This window comes from Haliotis rufescens, unplaced genomic scaffold (assembly GCF_023055435.1).
Source record: "Haliotis rufescens isolate VD_foot unplaced genomic scaffold, xgHalRufe1.0.p SCAF_14, whole genome shotgun sequence".
Lineage (NCBI taxonomy): Eukaryota > Metazoa > Mollusca > Gastropoda > Lepetellida > Haliotidae > Haliotis > Haliotis rufescens.
In genome coordinates, this window is record NW_025963824.1 from 32,534,918 (window position 1) to 32,555,436 (window position 20,519).

General features: G+C 41.1%; 1 protein-coding gene across 2 annotated transcripts in view; it reads left to right on the forward strand.

Moving 5' to 3' along the window:
- The window catches only part of LOC124117150 (disintegrin and metalloproteinase domain-containing protein 10-like), a 67,092-nt gene that overhangs the window by 16,783 nt on the left and 29,790 nt on the right, over window positions 1-20,519 (forward strand). The window contains exons 2-6 of one of the 2 annotated variants that reach the window (XM_048395300.1): window positions 13,148-13,283; window positions 13,715-13,836; window positions 14,764-14,935; window positions 16,913-17,018; window positions 19,001-19,177. In XM_048395300.1, the coding sequence (XP_048251257.1) occupies window positions 13,148-13,283; window positions 13,715-13,836; window positions 14,764-14,935; window positions 16,913-17,018; window positions 19,001-19,177 (713 nt within the window). Of the gene's footprint in view, window positions 1-13,147; window positions 13,284-13,714; window positions 13,837-14,379; window positions 14,386-14,763; window positions 14,936-16,912; window positions 17,019-19,000; window positions 19,178-20,519 lie in introns of those variants that run through there. The other variant, XM_048395301.1, reaches the window with a different exon arrangement.

The window sequence follows — 20,519 nt, forward strand, 5'->3', positions numbered from 1 at the left end:
CATCTGGAACACTGGCAAAGTTACATCTGGAACACTGGTAAAGTTACATCTGGAACACTGGCAAAGTTACATCTGGAACACTGGCAAAGTTACATCTGGAACACTGTTACATCTGGAACACTGGCAAAGTTACATCTGGAACACTGGCAAAGTTACATCTGGAACACTGTTACATCTGGAACACTGGCAAAGTTACATCTGGAACACTGGCAAAGTTACATCTGGAACACTGGCAAAGTTACATCTGGCAAAGTTAAATCTGGAACACTGGCAAAGTTACATCTGGAACACTGGCAAAGTTACATCTGGAACACTGGCAAAGTTACATCTGGAACACTGGCAAAGTTACATCTGGAACACTGGCAAAGTTACATCTGGAACACTGGCAAAGTTACATCTGGAACACTGGAACACTGGCAAAGTTACATCTGGAACACTGGCAAAGTTACATCTGGAACACTGTTACATCTGGAACACTGGCAAAGTTACATCTGGAACACTGGCAAAGTTACATCTGGAACACTGGCAAAGTTACATCTGGCAAAGTTACATCTGGAACACTGGCAAAGTTACATCTGGAACACTGGCAAAGTTACATCGGGAACACTGGCAAAGTTACATCTGGAACACTGGCAAAGTTACATCTGGAACACTGGCAAAATTACATCTGGAACACTGAACACTGGCAAAGTTACATCTGGAACACTGGCAAAGTTACATCTGGAACACTGGCAAAGTTACATCTGGAACACTGAACACTGGCAAAGTTACATCTGGAACACTGGCAAAGTTACATCTGGAACACTGTTACATCTGGAACACTGGCAAAGTTACATCTGGAACACTGGCAAAGTTACATCTGGAACACTGGCAAAGTTACATCTGGAACACTGGCAAAGTTACATCTGGAACACTGGCAAAGTTACATCTGGAACACTGAACACTGGCAAAGTTACATCTGGAACACTGGCAAAGTTACATCTGGAACACTGGCAAAGTTACATCTGGAACACTGGAACACTGGTAAAGTTACATCTGGAACACTGGCAAAGTTACATCTGGAACACTGGCAAAGTTACATCTGGAACACTGCCAAAGTTACATCTGGAACACTGGCAAAGTTACATCTGGAACACTGGCAAAGTTACATCTGGAACACTGGCAAAGTTACATCTGGAACACTGGCAAAGTTACATCTGCAACACTGGCAAAGTTACATCTGGAACAGTGGCAAAGTTACATCTGGAACACTGGCAAAGTTACATCTGGAACACTGGCAAAGTTACATCTGGAACACTGGCAAAGATACATCTGGAACACTGGCAAAGTTACATCTGGAACACTGGCAAAGTTACATCTGGAACACTGGCAAAGTTACATCTGGAACACTGTTACATCTGGAACACTGGCAAAGTTACATCTGGAACACTGGCAAAGTTACATCTGGAACACTGGCAAAGTTACATCTGGACAGTGTTAGAGGTGTCAGCCTCCCGTACACAGCAGAATTTCTGTCATTGACAGTGAAAGGTGGGAGCATGTTATGTCAAGTGAGATAAGAGGAGTTTAATGTCGAGTTCAAGATCACTGCACATTTATAGCGGCGTGTGTGGTATACAGGTATAAATGGTATAACTAACTATTCAGGTATAACCACACAGGTATAATGATTCAGGTGCACATCCACAGGTATAACGATTCAGGTGTAACTATTCAGGTATAACTACACAGGTACAACTAACTATTAAGATATATATACACAGGTATAACTACACAGGTATAATTAACTATTCAGATATAAATACAGGTATAACTAACTACATCATGTACATAGGTGCACTAACTATTCAGATATATATACACAGGTATAACTACACAGGTGTAACTAACTATTCAGATATAGATACACAGGTATAACTACACAGGTGTAACTAACTATTCAGATATAGATACACAGGTATAACTAACTATTCAGATATAAATACATAGGTGCAACTAACTATTCAGGTATAACTACACAGATAGAATTAACTATCCAGATATAACTACACAGGTATAACTAACTATTCAGATATAGATACACAGGTATAACTAACTATTCAGGTATAACTACACAGGAATAACTAACTACACAGGTATAACTAACTATTCAGATATACATACACAGGTATAACTAACTATTCAGGTATAACTACACAGGTATAACTAACTACACAGGTATAAGTGAGCTTGTTGGCACACTTAAACGCCGAAGCACACACCAGAACATCCTTGCAAGTATTTCCCACGTCACATGACCTACAACTGTAAGATGGGGTGAAACAAGCCACCCTTCACCAGCTGTTCACCGCCTCCCCTTTGATGTTGATTCTGCATCGTCATGGTTATCATGAGGTCATGTTTGCTGACTGTACCTGACACCAGTCTACTTACTCTTATCTCATATTCAAGGTTGGCTGGCACTCAGGTATGGTTTAACACACTGCTAGAGACCGCCTCCGTGGTCTGGTGGTAGAGCGTCCGCCCGGAGAGCGGAAGGTCCAGGGTTCGATCCCCGGCCGTGTCATACCAAAAGATGTTAAAAGATGGTACTTGTTGTTACCCTGCCTGGCGCTCAGCATTAAGGGGCTAAAACAAGGACTGGTCGGCTCGGAGTCAGTATACTGTGTCTGAGTGGGGTATTCATGTTAAACTGCGGTATGGTATCTCAGTGAGCTTAGCACTATAAATCGGCATCAGTCCGGACTAGTACAAGCAGCCACACACACACGTACATGCACGTCGCTATATTAGTGCAATAATCTTGGACGCGACGTTAAACCCCATTTCACCTCACCTCACACTGCTAGAGGTTGTACTAACACAGAGGTTGCACATGACATGGGACAAGCATATTGGATTCAGTTGGTGTTGAAAATACACAGTTATGTTTCTCAATACAGTCAGTGGATACAAGTCGTGTAATCCATCGTCCGCATTATTTTGAATAATATACCATGATATACACATTATTGTTATGTAGCTGTTTAGTATTTATCACGTTTATTGATAACTTAGGGGGATGGGTGGCCCAGTCGTCTAATGTGCCACGATTCGCTGTGCAGAGTTGCATCCCTTGGGCACGCCAGAAACCTATATTTGTGGGCTCGAATCCCGGTTCGCCCCGATTATGTTTCTAGGTTTGTCAGCACCATACCCGTGCTCGTGGGTTTCACCAAGGCGGTAAACATCTGAGACCTGCATCACTTCAGGATTTCCTCCCACATTAAGCTGACACGCTGTGATCTAGGTGGAATAATGTTAAAAGCGGCGTTAAACCCAATTCGCTCACTCACTATTGATAACTTAGACACTATTGTTATAGAAGAGCGATGGTAGGCATGCATAAAACAGCACAGAAGATCGAACAGATGCCACCTGCAGCACACAATGTTTCTGTTATTTAGACCAGTGCTCTCAAGGGAAGCTTTCATCTTGCCCACTCACCCACGAACCCGTGAAGATCCAAATAAGAATAGGTCTTCAATCAACCCATGCTTGGTGACTTACAGGATCGGGTGGTCAGGCTCTCAGACTTGGTTGGGGGAGCTCGGGTAGCCAAGTGGTTAAAGCGTTCGCTCGTCATGCCGAAGACCCGGGTTCGAATCCCGACATGGGTACGATGTGTGAAGCCCATTTCTGGTGTCCCCCGCCGTGATATTGCTGGAATATTGCTAAAAGCAGCGTAAAACCAAACTCACTCACTCACTCACTCACTCACTCACTCACTCACTCACTCAGACTTGGTTGATGCATGTCATCGTCTGGGGTAGAATAGGTCTTCAGCAACCCACTGTACTGTACCCAACTTACTGTAAAAGGCCGACCACCCTTGTTTTAAGAGGGGACTAACGGGATTGGGTGGTCAGGCTCGCTGACTTGGTTGATGCATGTCATCGTGTCCCAATTGGGTGGATCAATGCTCATGATATCAATTACTGGAGTGTCTGTTCCAGACTCGATTATTTACAGACCGCCGTCAAATTGCTGGAGTATTGCCGAGTGCGGCGTTAAACAACAAACCAAACCAAGATGAAGGAGCAAGAGGTTGCTCTGAAACGTCGTACAAAGAATAAAAGAAGCTGCTATACATAAAAAAGTGTCATGTGTTCATGTTCTTCAAACTTCTAAAAGCCTATTAAAGAACATTAAACCTCATTTCACCTTGGCATCCCCTTTTAACGGGAATTGTGATGTACATTTAAAAAGAGTATATGGTGTGTACAATCGGTTGCGACTCACTGACGGCAAAACTGAGTGTCAAATAGGAAGACATTTACGGTACAGTCAATCAAGCTTTGCAAGAGCTGTTATGCCTGCTGCTTCTGGTGAAGACAACATGAATGAATGGTTAACACTAACAACAGTGTGTGTGACACAGCACAGGCTTATTGTGTGAATAATTAAACTAATGATGACGTTGTCATGCACACACCCAGCTTGACGAGGTGTGGTATTTACTTTGTAACCAGCTAACATGTAAACATGGTATATGAAGGCTTAGGCTGTTAAATTTACACCAAAATCATGGTTGAGTACAATATTTCAAGGCTAAATCTGTTGTATTGGGTTCAATGGACTTATAGTACACTGTGTGCCAAAAACTTCTGTATATTGAGTACAATATTTCAAGGCTACATCTGTTGTATCAGGTGTATATGAACTAATATTACACTGTGCCAAAACGTTCTGTATATTGAGTACAATATTTCAAGGCTACATCTGTTGTATCAGGTGTATATGAACTAATATTACACTGTGCCAAAATGTTCTGTATATTGAGTACAATATTAAAGCTACATCTGTTGTATCAGGTGTATATGAACTAATATTACACTGTGCCAAAACGTTCTGTATATTGAGTACAATATTTCAAGGCTACATCTGTTGTATCAGGTGTATATGAACTAATATTACACTGTGCCAAAATGTTCTGTATATTGAGTACAATATTAAGGCTAAATCTGTTGTATCGGTTGTATATGAACTAATATTACACTGTGCCAAAATGTTCTGTATATTGAGTACAATATTTCAAGGCTAAATCTGTTGTATCGGGTGTATACGAACTAATATTACACTGTGCCAAAATGTTCTGTATTGACTTGCCCAAACATATAAATATTGGCATCAATTTCGGCACACTATAGCGGTACTACCTAGCGGACAGCTCCCTCACTCACTGAGATGTGGAGGGGCCGTGTTATCCCGTATTGAAGCACACACAGGCTAAATGATGAAGTTGTCGGATCAATAGGCGAGAGATGGGGATTGAGAGATTGGGCAAACACTGACAGCCGGAGTGTTTGATGTGGCTTACCGAGTGTCCCACCTCGGCCCGGCCAGCCTCTCACAGTGGAGCTCTGTTTGCTGCTAGCCATGGGATGGAACATCTTGGAAAAGTTGTCAAACACCTAGGAAAACATTGTAATCAAATCATAGACATGTTTGATTGGGGGATAAAGTACTGTTGTTTTTATTTGATATAGGCAATGTTTGACATGTTTGTTGGGTGCCTGATCATGTTTTATTACAATTTTGATTGGGGGATTTTGTGACAAAGTACTGTTGTTTTATTAATCTGATTAAAGACATGTTTTATTAGGGATTGCATGACAAATTACTGTTTTATTATCTGATTGAAGACATGCTTAATTGGTGATTATGTGATAAATTACTGTTTTATTATTCTGATTGAGGACATGTTTAATTGGGGATTACATGACAAATCACTGTTTTATTATTCTGATTGAAGACATGTTTTATTAGGGATTACATGACAAATGACTGTTTTATTATTCTGATTGAGGACATGTTTAATTGTGGATTACATGACAAAGTACTGTTTTATTATCTGATTGAAGACATGTTTTGTTAGGGATTACATGACAAATTACTGTTTTATTATCTGATTGAAGACATGTTTAACTGGGGATTACATGACAAAGTACTGTTTTATTATCTGATTGAAGACGTTTTATTAAGGATTACATGACAAATTACTGTTTTATTATTCTGATTGAGGACATGTTTAATTGTGGATTACATGACAAAGTACTGTTTTATTATTCTGATTGAGGACATGTTTAATTGGTGGATGAATATGAAAAAGTACTGTTGTTTTACTCTGAGGACATGTTGAATAGGTGGAGAAGTTACTTTTGTTCTCTTATATTTTCTGAAGCGTTAATTTGTGATGATATTCTTGGATATTTCTAAAAGCAGCCTAAAACCATACGTCTACATGAAACTAGTTGTTACATATTAATCACATTATTCTGTGGTTGACGGAAGTTTTTAAATTATGTGTTACTTTTATCTTTGTTATCTTGTTGAGCTGAATCAAGTTGTCACTCTACCCGTGAAGATCCGCGCTAGAATAGGTCTTCAGCAACCCATGCTTTCCGTAAAAGGCGACTATGCTTGTCGTAAGAGGCAACTAACGGGATCGGGTGGTCAGGCTCGCTGACTTGGTTGATGCATGACTTCGATCCCAATTGCGTGGATTGATGCTCATGCTAATAATCACTGGTTGTCCAGATTCGATTATTTAGACCTCTGTCTTATAGCTGGAATATTGCTGAGTGCGGCGTTAAACAACCAACGAACCAGTCGTCGCTCATTTTCTGTAGACCCATACAACCCGTACAGAATTAAAAAATAAAGGAGGTCTAGGGTCGTTGAGGTTTGGCTTACACAGCGTTCCCATTTACCAGTAATTACCAGTTTTTGACCGATAAAATTAAGCTTGGACCGGTAATTCATATGACTGGCAGTCCCTGTGGACCGGCAAATAAAGTACCTTATAAATATTTGTTGTTGAACAAAACATCGGTGATATTCATTTTAGTACATTTTTCGAACAAAGTCAGCTTGTCTGTTACCACCATTTGTAGCAACTTCGCCTCGAAATATTAAAAAAGAGAGAGAAAATTGTGACTGAAGTTTGTGGGAATGACATGTAGATCTAAGTCACTTCCGAGATGACATCTTTGCAATGAACATGATGTTGAAAGAATTAAAACCTAATAATTTTCATGCGTACTTTTATTTGTTGAAAGTTGGTACTGGCAAAAATTAGGGGGGACTGGTAATTTTTAGAGTTGCTAGTCCACAATTACCATGGTTACTGGCAGTTTCAAAAGCCAGCAGGAACACTGCTTACACATAAAAATCTAAGACTGCTGAAGTTTTTAACAATTAACATGAGGTTGTTGCAAGGACATCTTACTTCCATGCTGGGGGCACTGGTGGCCCAGTCGTCTAAGGCGCCGCGATTCGCTGTGCAGAGTTGCGTCCCTTGGGCACGCCAGAAACCTATGATTGTGGGTTCAAATCCCGGTTCGCCCCGATTATGTTTCTAGGTTTGTCAGCAGCATACCCGTGCTCGTGGGTTTCACCGAAGTGGTAAACGTCTTAGACCTGCATCACTTCGGGCTTTCCTCCCACATTAAGCTGACACGCCGCGATATATCTGGAATACTGTTAAAAGCGGTGTTAAACCCAACACACTCACTCACTCACTACTTCCATGCTTTGTTTCGAGCTCTGCCACTGCAGCTAATGTTATAGTTAGGCACAATTTATATTTCCTAATATACTGAAAAAGAAAAGTTTGAGATCATGAATATTTACAGGGATTTTTTTTATAAGTGAAGACAGCACACAATTTCTAGTAATATACTCAAAAATATTCATGGTGCCTAACTTTTTTAGTATATTATACAATGAGACATGCCAATGTACCACAAGTTGTTTAATAATGATAATATCTCAGTATTGGAATAACGTCAATCCAGTTGATGACACTTTCATGTTAATCCCCCACACAGTGACTGTTAGTAGAGATGACCAGACCAGACTGTTATATAGTGGACATTAGGAGTATACAATAGCCCAGTATATCTCACTTTATGGTCAGTTTATTACCCATGAATGATGATATGTTATGACTTATATCTCCCGTGTCTGCTTGCCTCAGCAGTGGGATTTTGTGGCAGGTCTGTCTGTCTTCAGTGGGACTTTATCAGGTCTGTCGTCAGTGGGACATTTTCAGGTCTAGCTGTCATCGAGGGCCCTTAGTCAGGTCTAGCTGTTCACAGTGGGATTTATCAGGCCTATCTGTCATCAGGGGCACTTAGTCAGCATGGTCAGGTCTAGCTGTTCACAGTGAAACTTTATCAGGTCTAGTTAGCTGTCAAATTCCTTCAGCAGGTCATTAGGTATTACAGGATTTCACTTTTTGGCTAAGGTCGTGGAGTTGGATTTACGAATCAAGCCATGGCGTCATGAAGGACCTTTTGCACGGACGACCAGATTTGCGGGGATCAGAGCTCGACCATGCCCAAAAATCTATTTATCTCTCTCATTCTTCAAAGTATCATTGGTGTAGTGTCATATGAAACCATTATGAAAATCTTTAGTTGAATTATTTATGGCCAAAATAACCAATTCATTTGTGTATTTCTGCTTGACGTCCTTTGAGGATATATATACATACCAATAAGGCCTAACAAGACGGCTCACATTACTTCCAAGTTGACAATAACAAGCATGAGTCATTTCTGCTTGCAACACAGGTAGAGTACTACATCCTGGTTGAGATGGGGGTCAACATGTGGGGGTTAGAGACAGTCGAGGCTCTACATGGGGTGGGGTGCGAGACAATAGACATGTTAGAGACAATCAGCATCAAGTCTTCATAATTCTTGGTATGAATGGGCGCTGCCATTCGACCAGCGTATCAGATTTTTGTTTCTTGAGAATAAGGTAATCAGCCTGTTCCGAATCTAAATGATAAAGGATTCCGAGGTTGTTTTTGTGTTCCATGGCATCAACAAGGGCTGGGACAATACACCAACTGTGCGATCTGATACGTATCATGATACCTTGTTCACGATCTGATACGTATCACGATACCTTGTTCACGATCTGATACGTATCACGATACTTATATGTGCTCTTATCTGTGTTGAATAAGCCATCTTTTTCACAGACAGAATAGGGGGCACGGGTGGCCAAGTCGTCTAAGGCGCCACGATTCGCTGTGCAGATTTGCATCCCTTGGGCACGCCAGAAACCTATGATTGTGGGTTCGAATCCCGGTTTGCCCCGATTATGTTTCTAGGTTTGTCAGCACCATACCCATGCTCGTGGGTTTCACCGAAGTGGTAAACGTCTTAGACCTGCATCACTTCGGGCTTTCCTCCCACATTAAGCTGACACGGTGTGATATAACTGGAATAATGTTAAAAGCGGCGTTAAACCCAACTCACTCACAGACAGAATAGTATATATATACCTGGCACACTGATGATTTACAGTTGGCAGTGTCAAGTATGGCACAATGGACTAAAACATTTACTTTCTCTCTACTAATTTTCACTACTAATTAGTGTTTGGTGTACCAGCCAAGCCGTAAACATTTAAGGTATGAACCAATATTTTTTACTTTGTGTGCGACTGTGATTGATACTTCTATCTCGAAGTAAAATATCGCGATCCACTGATGCATCGGTGTATCGAGCCAGCATCAGCACTCAAAAGCGAGTACCATCAAAGGGATATTTGTGTTCTGTTATGTGTTTCTTGTGCTTTCTGAATCAAGGTGGTAAAAATGAAATCAAATTCTTTAGAAAGCTGACATCTGATTGGCTTACGAAGTCATTCTCAGCGGTTGAAACTAACAGTTTCAGTCCACTAGTCCTTATAATGATAACATATAGCAAAACGCTTTAAAAGGGCAAATTTCTACTAGTCCTTGTGATGCCTTAACAATTGGTCAGCTTGGCAAGGACTATAGTCTGGAAGGTGATTTAAGGTATCGACGTTTACTACAATATCTGAAAAACTATCGGACCTACTACAGTCAAAGTTAGTATGAGATTATTAAACAGTCATACATAACTGGATATTACATTTAAAGACAATCGGTACATGAATAAAAAATCTGTCTATTTAGCTTTCACTATGTTTCATCAACAACCAGACCTGTTCGTCACGGGTGGAACGAGCATTCATTGAAACAGCCATCTGCATAATGCTACCCCTGCGTCACAGGGCCATATGACACAGTTGAACCAATCAACTCAACTCGAAAGGGTACACGGGAATCATGCACCCACGAATACGGTGTTAGCGTTGGGCGTCTCAACGTGGTTGTTGATGAAATATAGTGATAGCTAAATAGACAGATATTTTATTCATGCACCGATTGTCTTTAAATGTAATATCCAGTTATGTATGACTGTTTAATAATCTCATTCCAACTTTGACTGGAGTAGATCCGATAGCTTTTCAGATATTGTAGTAAACGTTGGTACCTTAAATTACCTTCCAGACTATACAGGACTAGTGCCAATTTCTACCGCTGCATACTTCCTTCATTTTGATTGGTGTCAAAGTTCTCTCACTTCACTTGACATGACCTGCCATGGAAGTTTCGTGAAATCTTCACACACAGAGATATCAAGTGGAGTATAGGGGGGCACAGGTGGCCCAGTCGTCTAAGGTGCCGCGATTCGCTGTGCAGAGTTGCGTCCCTTGGGCACACCAGAAACCTATGATTGTGGGTTCGAATCCCGGTTCGCCCCGATTATGTTTCTAGGTTTGTCAGCACCATACCCGTGCTCGTGGGTTTCACCAAAGTGATAAACGTCAGAGACCTGCATCACTTCGGGCTTTCCTCCCACATTAAGCTGACACGCCGCGATATAACTGGAATACTGTTAAAAGCGGCGTTAAACCCAACTCACTCACTCACTCAAATTGAGTATAAAAAAATTCCAATTATACTGAGATCAGTGGTGGTAGTCAATAAGTGTTTGAGACACTTCATGTTTTCGACTTTTTCAGCCCATGTTGTAATCATGTGATGATTCTTTGAAGGTCCGACTCCATACTGACTCTTGCTATTAGCTATATATATCTACTTGTTAAATTAGCGACAGGCATTCTTGCATGGAAATGTTTGTGTATTTCAAAGACTTGGGGGCGCTTAGGTCCCAGCATGCTCCAGTGAACACATCAGCCCTGCAGGTTTTATCAGCCAATTATGTATTAACAATGAGGGAAATGTCACTCTCAGGAGTGCTTGTCATTTAACACGTATCATGCAGGTACGCCTGATCAGTCAGCTGGAAAGGGAATGATGTATTGTTTGTGTTATGGAGAGGTTCTCAAGATTTGCTGTGTTGGTCATTTGGGAGAATTACAGTCACTATGACATGGCTTGTGATAGGTTGCGGGACATTGTCCTCATTGCGTGTATACCATTGACTGGCATGTATCATGATGTATACCATGGCCACCAAGTACTAGATTCAGCAGAGTGGGGAGCACCTTTAACATGACCACCAAGTACTAGATTTATCAGAGTGGGGACCACCTTTAACATGTCCACCAAGTACTAGATTCAGCAGAGCGGAGACCACCTTTAACATGTCCACCAAGTACTAGATTCAGCAGAGTGGACCACCTTTAACAATACCACCAAGTACTAGATTCAGCAGAGTGGAGAACACCTTTAACATGTCCACCTAGTACTAGATTTAGCAGAGTGGAGAACACCTTTAACATGTCCACCAAGTACTAGATTCAGCAGAGTGGGGACCACCTTTAACATGGCCACCAAGTACTAGATTCAGCAGAGTGGGGACCACCTTTAACATGTCCACCAAGTACTAGATTCAGCAAAGTGGAGAACACCTTTAACATGTCCACCAAGTACTAGATTCAGCAGAGTGGGGACCACTTTTAACATGTCCACCAAGTACTAGATTCAGCAGAGTGGGGACCACCTTTAACATGTCCACCAAGTACTAGATTCAGCAGAGTGGGGACCACCTTTAACATGTCCACCAAGTACTAGATTCAGCAGAGTGGGGACCACCTTTAACATGTCCACCAAGTACTAGATTCAGTAGGCTGCCCTTGATGGGTATTCTGCGGGTTAGGACATATGTTCCTTGCTTGTCGCAAGAGGGTATTAAAATCAGTTTGTCAGGCATGCATAGAAATCGATTATTTTTCAGTTAGCTTGCCCAGATGTTAGATTGAGTTTTTGTTAATGTGATAGTAAAATGAAATTGTGACAGCTTGAATACAGATTTCAAGCTGCTGCCCATTTTTTCATATGAAACTGTAAAATGACAGAAAATAGGGGTTTATCTAGGCTTGCTCAGAGTGAGTGAGGTTTTAAACCACTTTTATAAACCTATTCATTGGGATCGCTATTAAGTAAGAGACTTCTTTCTGTAGGCATTTAAACCCATTGTGAGGTTTTACTTTCCAATCGGGTAAAATCTCATAAACAGGGACGTTGTAATGTCCCTGGGATTTTATATAATATCCCAGGGATTTTATAGGATATTCAAGTCATATATGCTATAATATCCCAGGGATTTTATATAATGTCCTGGGTATTTTATTAATATAACTTCCGTTCAGATTGTAACATGTAATGAAATGTAAAATCAAATGACAAATGTTTTCTTCATATTCCCGAGGATCGAACTCGCAACCTTCATATCTGTAGCCCAGTGAGTGTACCAGGAGGCTACAGAGGTGTTGATAACCCTCACTGGTTTTTAGAATGTCCTTTTCAAGATCCGTACGCCAGTAACATATTTTACGCGCATTAACATAAAAATGTTGATAAATGTTGTTTTAAGTTTCTTTTTTCGGTTTATAAGTATGGAAAAACACTTTCCCTCGGTTTTGGTAGACAGAGCATGCCCTGGGTGTCGGGGAAAAACCTCTCCCCAAGGCATGCTCTGTCTACCAAAACCTCTTGATCGTGTTTTCTCCAATACTTAGCAATATTCCAGCAATATCACGGTGGGGGGACACCAGAAATGGGCTTCATACATTATACCCATGTCAGGAATGGAACTCGATTCTTCGGCGTGACAAGCAAACGCTTTAACCACTTGGCTACCCGACCACCCCCTTGATAACATAAAATATCCCATACCTGATATTGAAATGGCTAATGATAAGGCTTATATCTCCTGTTTGGGAACTGTGACAGTAGCTTTGTTAAACAAATCGAATGTAGGTTAATATAAACATGGTAAATGAAAATGTTGAATTTTTCTTTTCTTTTCAGAACAAAAATCCTTGACTGACTACATCAATCATTATGAGGAGCTGAGGTTGGACACAGTCAGTATTCACCGAGACCATGAACGTGTGCGTCGGTCTCTAGATTCACATCTATATCTGCGCTTTAAAGCTTTCAACAGGTGAGGTCCACTTGAAGAATGAGGGAAGTGTTACCTCCTTTGGGTTTGTTTGGTGGAGTTACCTACCTTGGATTTGTTTGACAGAGTTACTTCCCTTGGATTTGTTCTGTGGAGTTACCTCCCTTGGATTTGTTCTGTGGAGTTTTTTTCATTTGGATTTGTATGCAAATTGCTATCTAATTGTTTCAGCGTATTGAAAACTTTGTCCAAATTCAGAAATGATGTGGTTTTCTATTGAAAATGTATCGCCTTGCAAAGTTATAAAAATCTTATTCTTGAAACTTCACTCTGAAGTATATTTTAGATAATGTTATTTTTGTGTGTATAATTTTCACTTTCAATGTATCCAGTAAATGGTGAATGATTGTTTTTAAAATAGCTGATGTGAATTCAGATTAACTTCTCTTATTATATATTTTCTATTTTTACAGAGATTTCCACATAAAATTAGAAAAGGACACGTCCGTTTACAGCCCGGATCATGTGACATCCGGCTTTGATGGACGTTTTCATCCAGTAGATACATCATATATATATCAAGGATCACTTGTAGGTGAGTCGGATAGGGATTGGATACAAATGTGTTATACCCTATAATGTTTATGAATCAATTATCACTTGTAGGTGAGTCCCTTTCAGCCTTGGGTTGGATAACTACTGTTTTACCCTGTAGTGTTTATGAATCAAGGATCACTTGTAGGTAAATCCCTTTTCAACCTTAGGTTGAATAACAATTGTTATACCCTGTAGTGTTTATGAATCAAGGATCACTTGTAGGTAAATCCCTTTTAGTCTTGGATTGAATAACAACTGTTTTACCCTATAGTGTTTATGAATCAAGGATCACTTGTAGGTGAGTCCCTTTCAGCCTTGGGTTGGATAACTACTGTTTTACCCTGTAGTGTTTATGAATCAAGGATCAGTGTTTATGAATCAAGTATCACTTGTAGGTAAGTCCCTTTCAACCTTGGCTTGAATAACAACTGTTATACCCTGTAGTGTTTATGAATCAAGGATCACTTATAGGTAAATCCCTTTTAGTCTTGGATTGGATAACAACTGTTTTACCCCATAGTGTTTATGAATCAAGGATCACTTGTAGGTAAGTCCCTTCAACCTTGAGTTGGATAACTACTGTTATACCCTGAAATGTTTATGAATCAAGGATCACTTGTAGGTAAGTCCTTTTTCAGCTTTGGGTTGAATAACAACTGTTTTACCCTGTAGTGTTTATGAATCAAGGATCACTTGTAAGTAAATCCCTTTCAACCTTGGGTTGGATAACAACTGTGATACCCTGTAGTGTTTATGAAGATCATTAGGCCATTCTGCTGAGGACGTAGCACACACTAGATCGATTATGGAGATTGGTTATTTGATATTAATGAAAATTTCATCTGTTTCGTTCTAAATTCCAACTACTGCAATATTCCGAGACAGTAGGCAATCTGACACAGCTAACTCTTTTCATGTATTCCAGGTGTGCCTCACAGCTACGTTCACCTTTCCATCATCAACGGCACAACTCGAGGTCATGTTCACATCCCAGGGGAGACAACCTACCATATAGAACCGGCAGAACAGTATATGCAAAACCCACACTTCCATTCTGTGATATACGATGAGAGACATGTTGACCTTGACCCTTACAGGTAAGAATGACGCTAGTGAGGACAACATTGTCCACAGAAATCATCACCATCAGTTGGGCTTCTTGTACAATTTGTAACATAAGGATAAAGACTGTAAAACGTGAAATTAATGCATCTCCAAAAGAATGCGACTGCTGGCCCCTAGCCAAAAATGCGACTCAATATGAATGCGACACCCCTCCTCTCAAGCATCAGTGGATTTATATCTGAACAAAATGTCCTCTGTCAGGTTTACAGGAGAATCCTCACCTTAATCCAACCTTACATTAATCCAATCACACACCAAATAGCACCGCTTATTAGCACTGAGTAGAGTACTTCAGCTAAAACACTGCGTGCGCGCTGGCTCGTGTCAGCCTTTGATGCAGCCGCAAAGAGCAAAGACACCGTGTTGGGTGGCGTCTGTCTGGACTTGCAGGTGTGATCAGTGATGACATGAGTGAGTAGAACGCTTGTCTTGACCCCAGCAGTGACAATTCACAGGATGTAATTAGTGTTTGAATGACATTGTTTATATACTTGTTACCATGGTTACAAGTGCTGCTCAATAAACATTGATGTGGAATACATACTTGTTTGTTTTCAGCGTATGTCTAAGTTGGTATTTCTGCTATCCAAAATGTCTTATTTTTTGGTTGATATAAATGCGATGTTTAATAATGCGAGCAAAGACCACTCGCATTTTTCGCATTTAATTCACGCTCGCGTTAATTTCACGTTTTACAGTAGTAGTTTGATTACAGTCTGTCCCCAAAACAAGATTTGTTTCATTTGACTTTTATTCCTAACATATAGAATATTTTTAAGATTAGTTTTACTCGACGCAAACCTTTGGGTAAAGCCACTGACTGTGATTGTTTGGTGGCGTTTTGAAAAAGGGTTCCAGATATTTCTGTTTCTCTGCTCCCAAAAATGTGTCCGATGTCATATGAGCTCAAAACGGCGATACATGGGTCAGTTGCAGTAAGCGAGACACATGACGTTTGTGCATGATTTACTGCAGTAGAGTTTATGTATAGGTGATGCCTACATTCGATCAGAAAATAAAGATGAATTAAAATAATCGGTTACTCAAACTCAGAAGGCTACATTTGGTAATTATGCACACTGTTATGATACTATTTTTTTATTTTTTTATAATTTTCCTGGGTTTTGTATGCAATCAACTCAAAATTGATTGGGCTGGGGTGAATTGTTTTACATATTTTATGCAAAAATATCACCTTCTCTGGAGCTCTGATCAAAGTATCAGCTTCTCTGGAGCTCTGATCAAAGTATCAGCTTCTCTGGAGCTCTGATCAAAGTATCAGCTTCTCTGGAGCTCTGATCAAAGTATCAGCTTCTCTGGAGCTCTGATCAAAGTATCAGCTTCTCTGGAGCTCTGATCAAAGTATCAGCTTCTCTGGAGCTCTGATCAAAGTATCAGCTTCTCTGGAGCTCTGATCAAAGTATCAGCTTCTCTGGAGCTCTGATCAAAGTATCAGCTTCTCTGGAGCTCTGATCAAAGTATCAGCTACTCTGGAGCTCTGATCACAATTTGACCAAAAAAAGTGTGGATACAGCATGTTATTTACTTGAGAAATAATATCTGACATTCATGGGTCCCTTGTTCATACCATAAACCTGTGATATTGAATTTGATTCCTGGTTTGCCGGGATTATGTTTCTAGATTTGTTAGCACCAAACCCCCGCTTATGAGTTTCACCTCAAGCTGACACGCTGTGATATAAGTGGATAATTGTTCATTAAACCCATCTCACTCACTCACTCACTCACTCACTCACTCACTCACTCACTCACTCACTCACTCACTCACTCAACATCGCTATATAAGTGCACTTATCTTGGACGTGACGTTAAACCCCATTTCACCTCACTCACTCACTCACTCACTCTTTTATGATGTAATGTCAGTGTCCTGCTGTGTTCTCCCTTGCATGAAAATGGCCTCACCCCCAATTCACTTCTTGTTGCAGACATCGGCGTGAGGCAGACAGGGCGACATGCGGCAACGACCACCATTTTGAATGGATGAGGCGTGTGGCTGAGTCAGCATATGAGTCACCAAACAGAGCAAAGCGAGTAAGGAATCTATTGCTTGTCTCCCCGTGGGGATTCCAGGTTAGAACAGATCCTTAGGAATCTATGCTTGTCTCCCCGTGAGGATTCCAGTTTAGAACTGATCCCCAGGAACCTATGCTTGTCTTCTTGTGGGCATTCCAGGTTAGAACTGATCCCCAGGAATCTATGCTTGTCTTCTTGTGGGCATTCCAGGTTAGAACTGATCCCCAGGAATCTATGCTTGTCTTCTTGTGGGCATTCCAGGTTAGAACTGATCCCCAGGAATCTATGCTTGTCTCCCCGTGGGGTTTCCAGGTTAGACCAGGTCTGCAGTAACATATTGCTTGTCTCCCCATGAGGATTCCAGGTCAGAACAGGTCCCCAGTAACATATTGCTTGTCTCCCCATGAGGATTCCAGGTTAGAACAGGTCCCCAGTAACATATTGCTTGTCTCCCCATGAGGATTCCAGGTCAGAACAGATCCTCAGGAACCTATTGCTTGTCTCCCCATGAGGATTCCAGGTCAGAACAGGTCCCCAGTAACATATTGCTTGTCTCCCCATGAGGATTCCAGGTTAGAACAGATCCTCAGGAACCTATTGTTTGTCTCCCCATGAGGATTCCAGGTCAGAACAGATCCTCAGGAACCTATTGTTTGTCTCCCCATGAGGATTCCAGGTTAGAACAGATCCTCAGGAACCTATTGTTTGTCTCCCCATGAGGATTCCAGGTCAGAACAGGTCCCCAGTAACATATTGCTTGTCTCCCCATGAGGATTCCAGGTTAGAACAGATCCTCAGGAACCTATAGTTTGTCTCCCCATGAGGATTCCAGGTCAGAACAGGTCCCCAGTAACATATTGCTTGTCTACCCATGAGGATTCCAGGTCAGAACAGATCCTCAGGAACCTATTGTTTGTCTCCCCATGAGGATTCCAGGTTAGAACAGGTCCCCAGTAACATATTGTTTGTCTCCCCATGAGGATTCCAGGTTAGAACAGATCCTCAGGAACCTATTGTTTGTCTCCCCATGAGGATTCCAAGTCAGAACAGGTCCCCAGTAACATATTGCTTGTCTCCCCATGAGGATTCCAGGTTAGAACAGATCCTCAGGAACCTATTGTTTGTCTCCCCATGAGGATTCCAGGTCAGAACAGGTCCCCAGTAACATATTGCTTGTCTCCCCATGAGGATTCCAGGTTAGAACAGATCCTCAGGAACCTATTGTTTGTCTCCCCATGAGGATTCCAGGTCAGAACAGGTCCCCAGTAACATATTGCTTGTCTCCCCATGAGGATTCCAGGTCAGAACAGATCCTCAGGAACCTATTGTTTGTCTCCCCATGAGGATTCCAGGTTAGAACAGATCCTCAGGAACCTATTGTTTGTCTCCCCATGAGGATTCCAGTTCAGAACAGGTCCCCAGTAACATATTGCTTGTCTCCCCATGAGGATTCCAGGTCAGAACAGATCCTCAGGAACCTATTGTTTGTCTCCCCTTGGGGATTCCAGGTTAGAACAGATCCTTAGAATCTATGCTTGTCTTCTTGTGGGGATTCCAGATTAGAACAGATCCTCAGGAATCTATACTTGTCTTCTTGTGGGGATTCCAGGTTAGAACAGGTTAGAGTTTGAGTGGGCAACAAGTAGACTCACTGAGATTTCTAGGGGGGTACAGTGGGTGGGAATCTTCCTGCGACGAGACAGGAGGTGGGGGTCAGAATAATCCCCAAACAAGTTACCCAGCAGCCTTATACTCTACGAACCCTCAGAATTCCTTTAACATTAGATCAGCAGTAGAAATTGGCACTAGTCCTGTAGTCCTTGCCAAACTGCCCAGTAGTAAAGGTATCATAAGGACTAGCAGACATTTGCCATTTTTAGGGGTTTTGCTATATGCTATCATTATAAGGACTAGTGGACTGAAACCGTTAGTTTCTACAGCTGTAGATGCACTGACTTGTGTGAATTTCTATCCTGCTCATCATGAATTTCTTCTGTCAGGCAACGATGGATCATGAGGAACCCCTACACTCCCACAACAAATACACCGAGCAGTTGAACCGCCAGAAAAGGGCACCCAAGAACCTCGGGACAAAGAACACATGTTACCTCTACCTGCGCTCTGACCCGATGTTGTGGAACTACGTGAAGAACGAGAAGTACCCAGGAACAACACTGGTGAGGACATAGCATGTTATACCATGTGTCTCTCAGGTGATATCATTGTTCCACATCAAGGTTAATTGTTATACATCAAGAATAATTGTTCCATGTCAAGGATGAGTATTGACCCAGTAACAGCACTGGTGTATACCATGTTATACCATGTGTCTCTCAGGTGATATCATTGTTCCACATCAAGGTTAATTGTTGTACATCAAGAATAATTGTTCCACGTCAAGGATGAGTATTGACCCAGTAACAGCACTGGTGTATACCATGTTATACCATGTGTCTCTCAGGTGATATCATTGTTCCACATCAAGGTTAATTGTTGTACATCAAGAATAATTGTTCCACGTCAAGGATGAGTATTGACCCAGTAACAACACTGGTGTATACCATGTTATACCATGTGTGTCTCAGGTGATATCATTGTTCCACATCAAGGTTAATTGTTATACATCAAGAATAATTGTTCCATGTCAAGGATGAGTATTGACCCAGTAACAGCACTGGTGTATACCATGTTATACCATGTGTCTCTCAGGTGATATCATTGTTCCACATCAAGGTTAATTGTTGTACATCAAGAATAATTGTTCCACGTCAAGGATGAGTATTGACCCAGTAACAGCACTGGTGTATACCATGTTATACCATGTGTCTCTCAGGTGATATCATTGTTCCACATCAAGGTTAATTGTTGTACATCAAGAATAATTGTTCCACGTCAAGGATGAGTATTGACCCAGTAACAACACTGGTGTATACCATGTTATACCATGTGTGTCTCAGGTGATATCATTGTTCCACATCAAGGTTAATTGTTGTACATCAAGAATAATTGTTCCATGTCAAGGATGAGTATTGACCCAGTAACAGCACTGGTGTATACCATGTTATACCATGTGTCTCTCAGGTGATATCATTGTTCCACATCAAGGTTAATTGTTGTACATCAAGAATAATTGTTCCACGTCAAGGATGAGTATTGACCCAGTAACAACACTGGTGTATACCATGTTATACCATGTGTCTCTCAGGTGATATCATTGTTCCACATCAAGGTTAATTGTTGTACATCAAGAATAATTGTTCCACGTCAAGTATGAGTATTGACCCAGTAACAACACTGGTGTATACCATGTTATACCATGTGTCTCTCAGGTGATATCATTGTTCCACATCAAGGTTAATTGTTGTACATCAAGAATAATTGTTTCACGTTAAGTATGAGTATTGACCCAGTAACAACACTGGTGTATACCATGTTCTACCATGTGTGTCTCAGGTGATATCATTGTTCCACATCAAGGTTAATTGTTGAACATCAAGAATAATTGTTCCACGTCAAGTA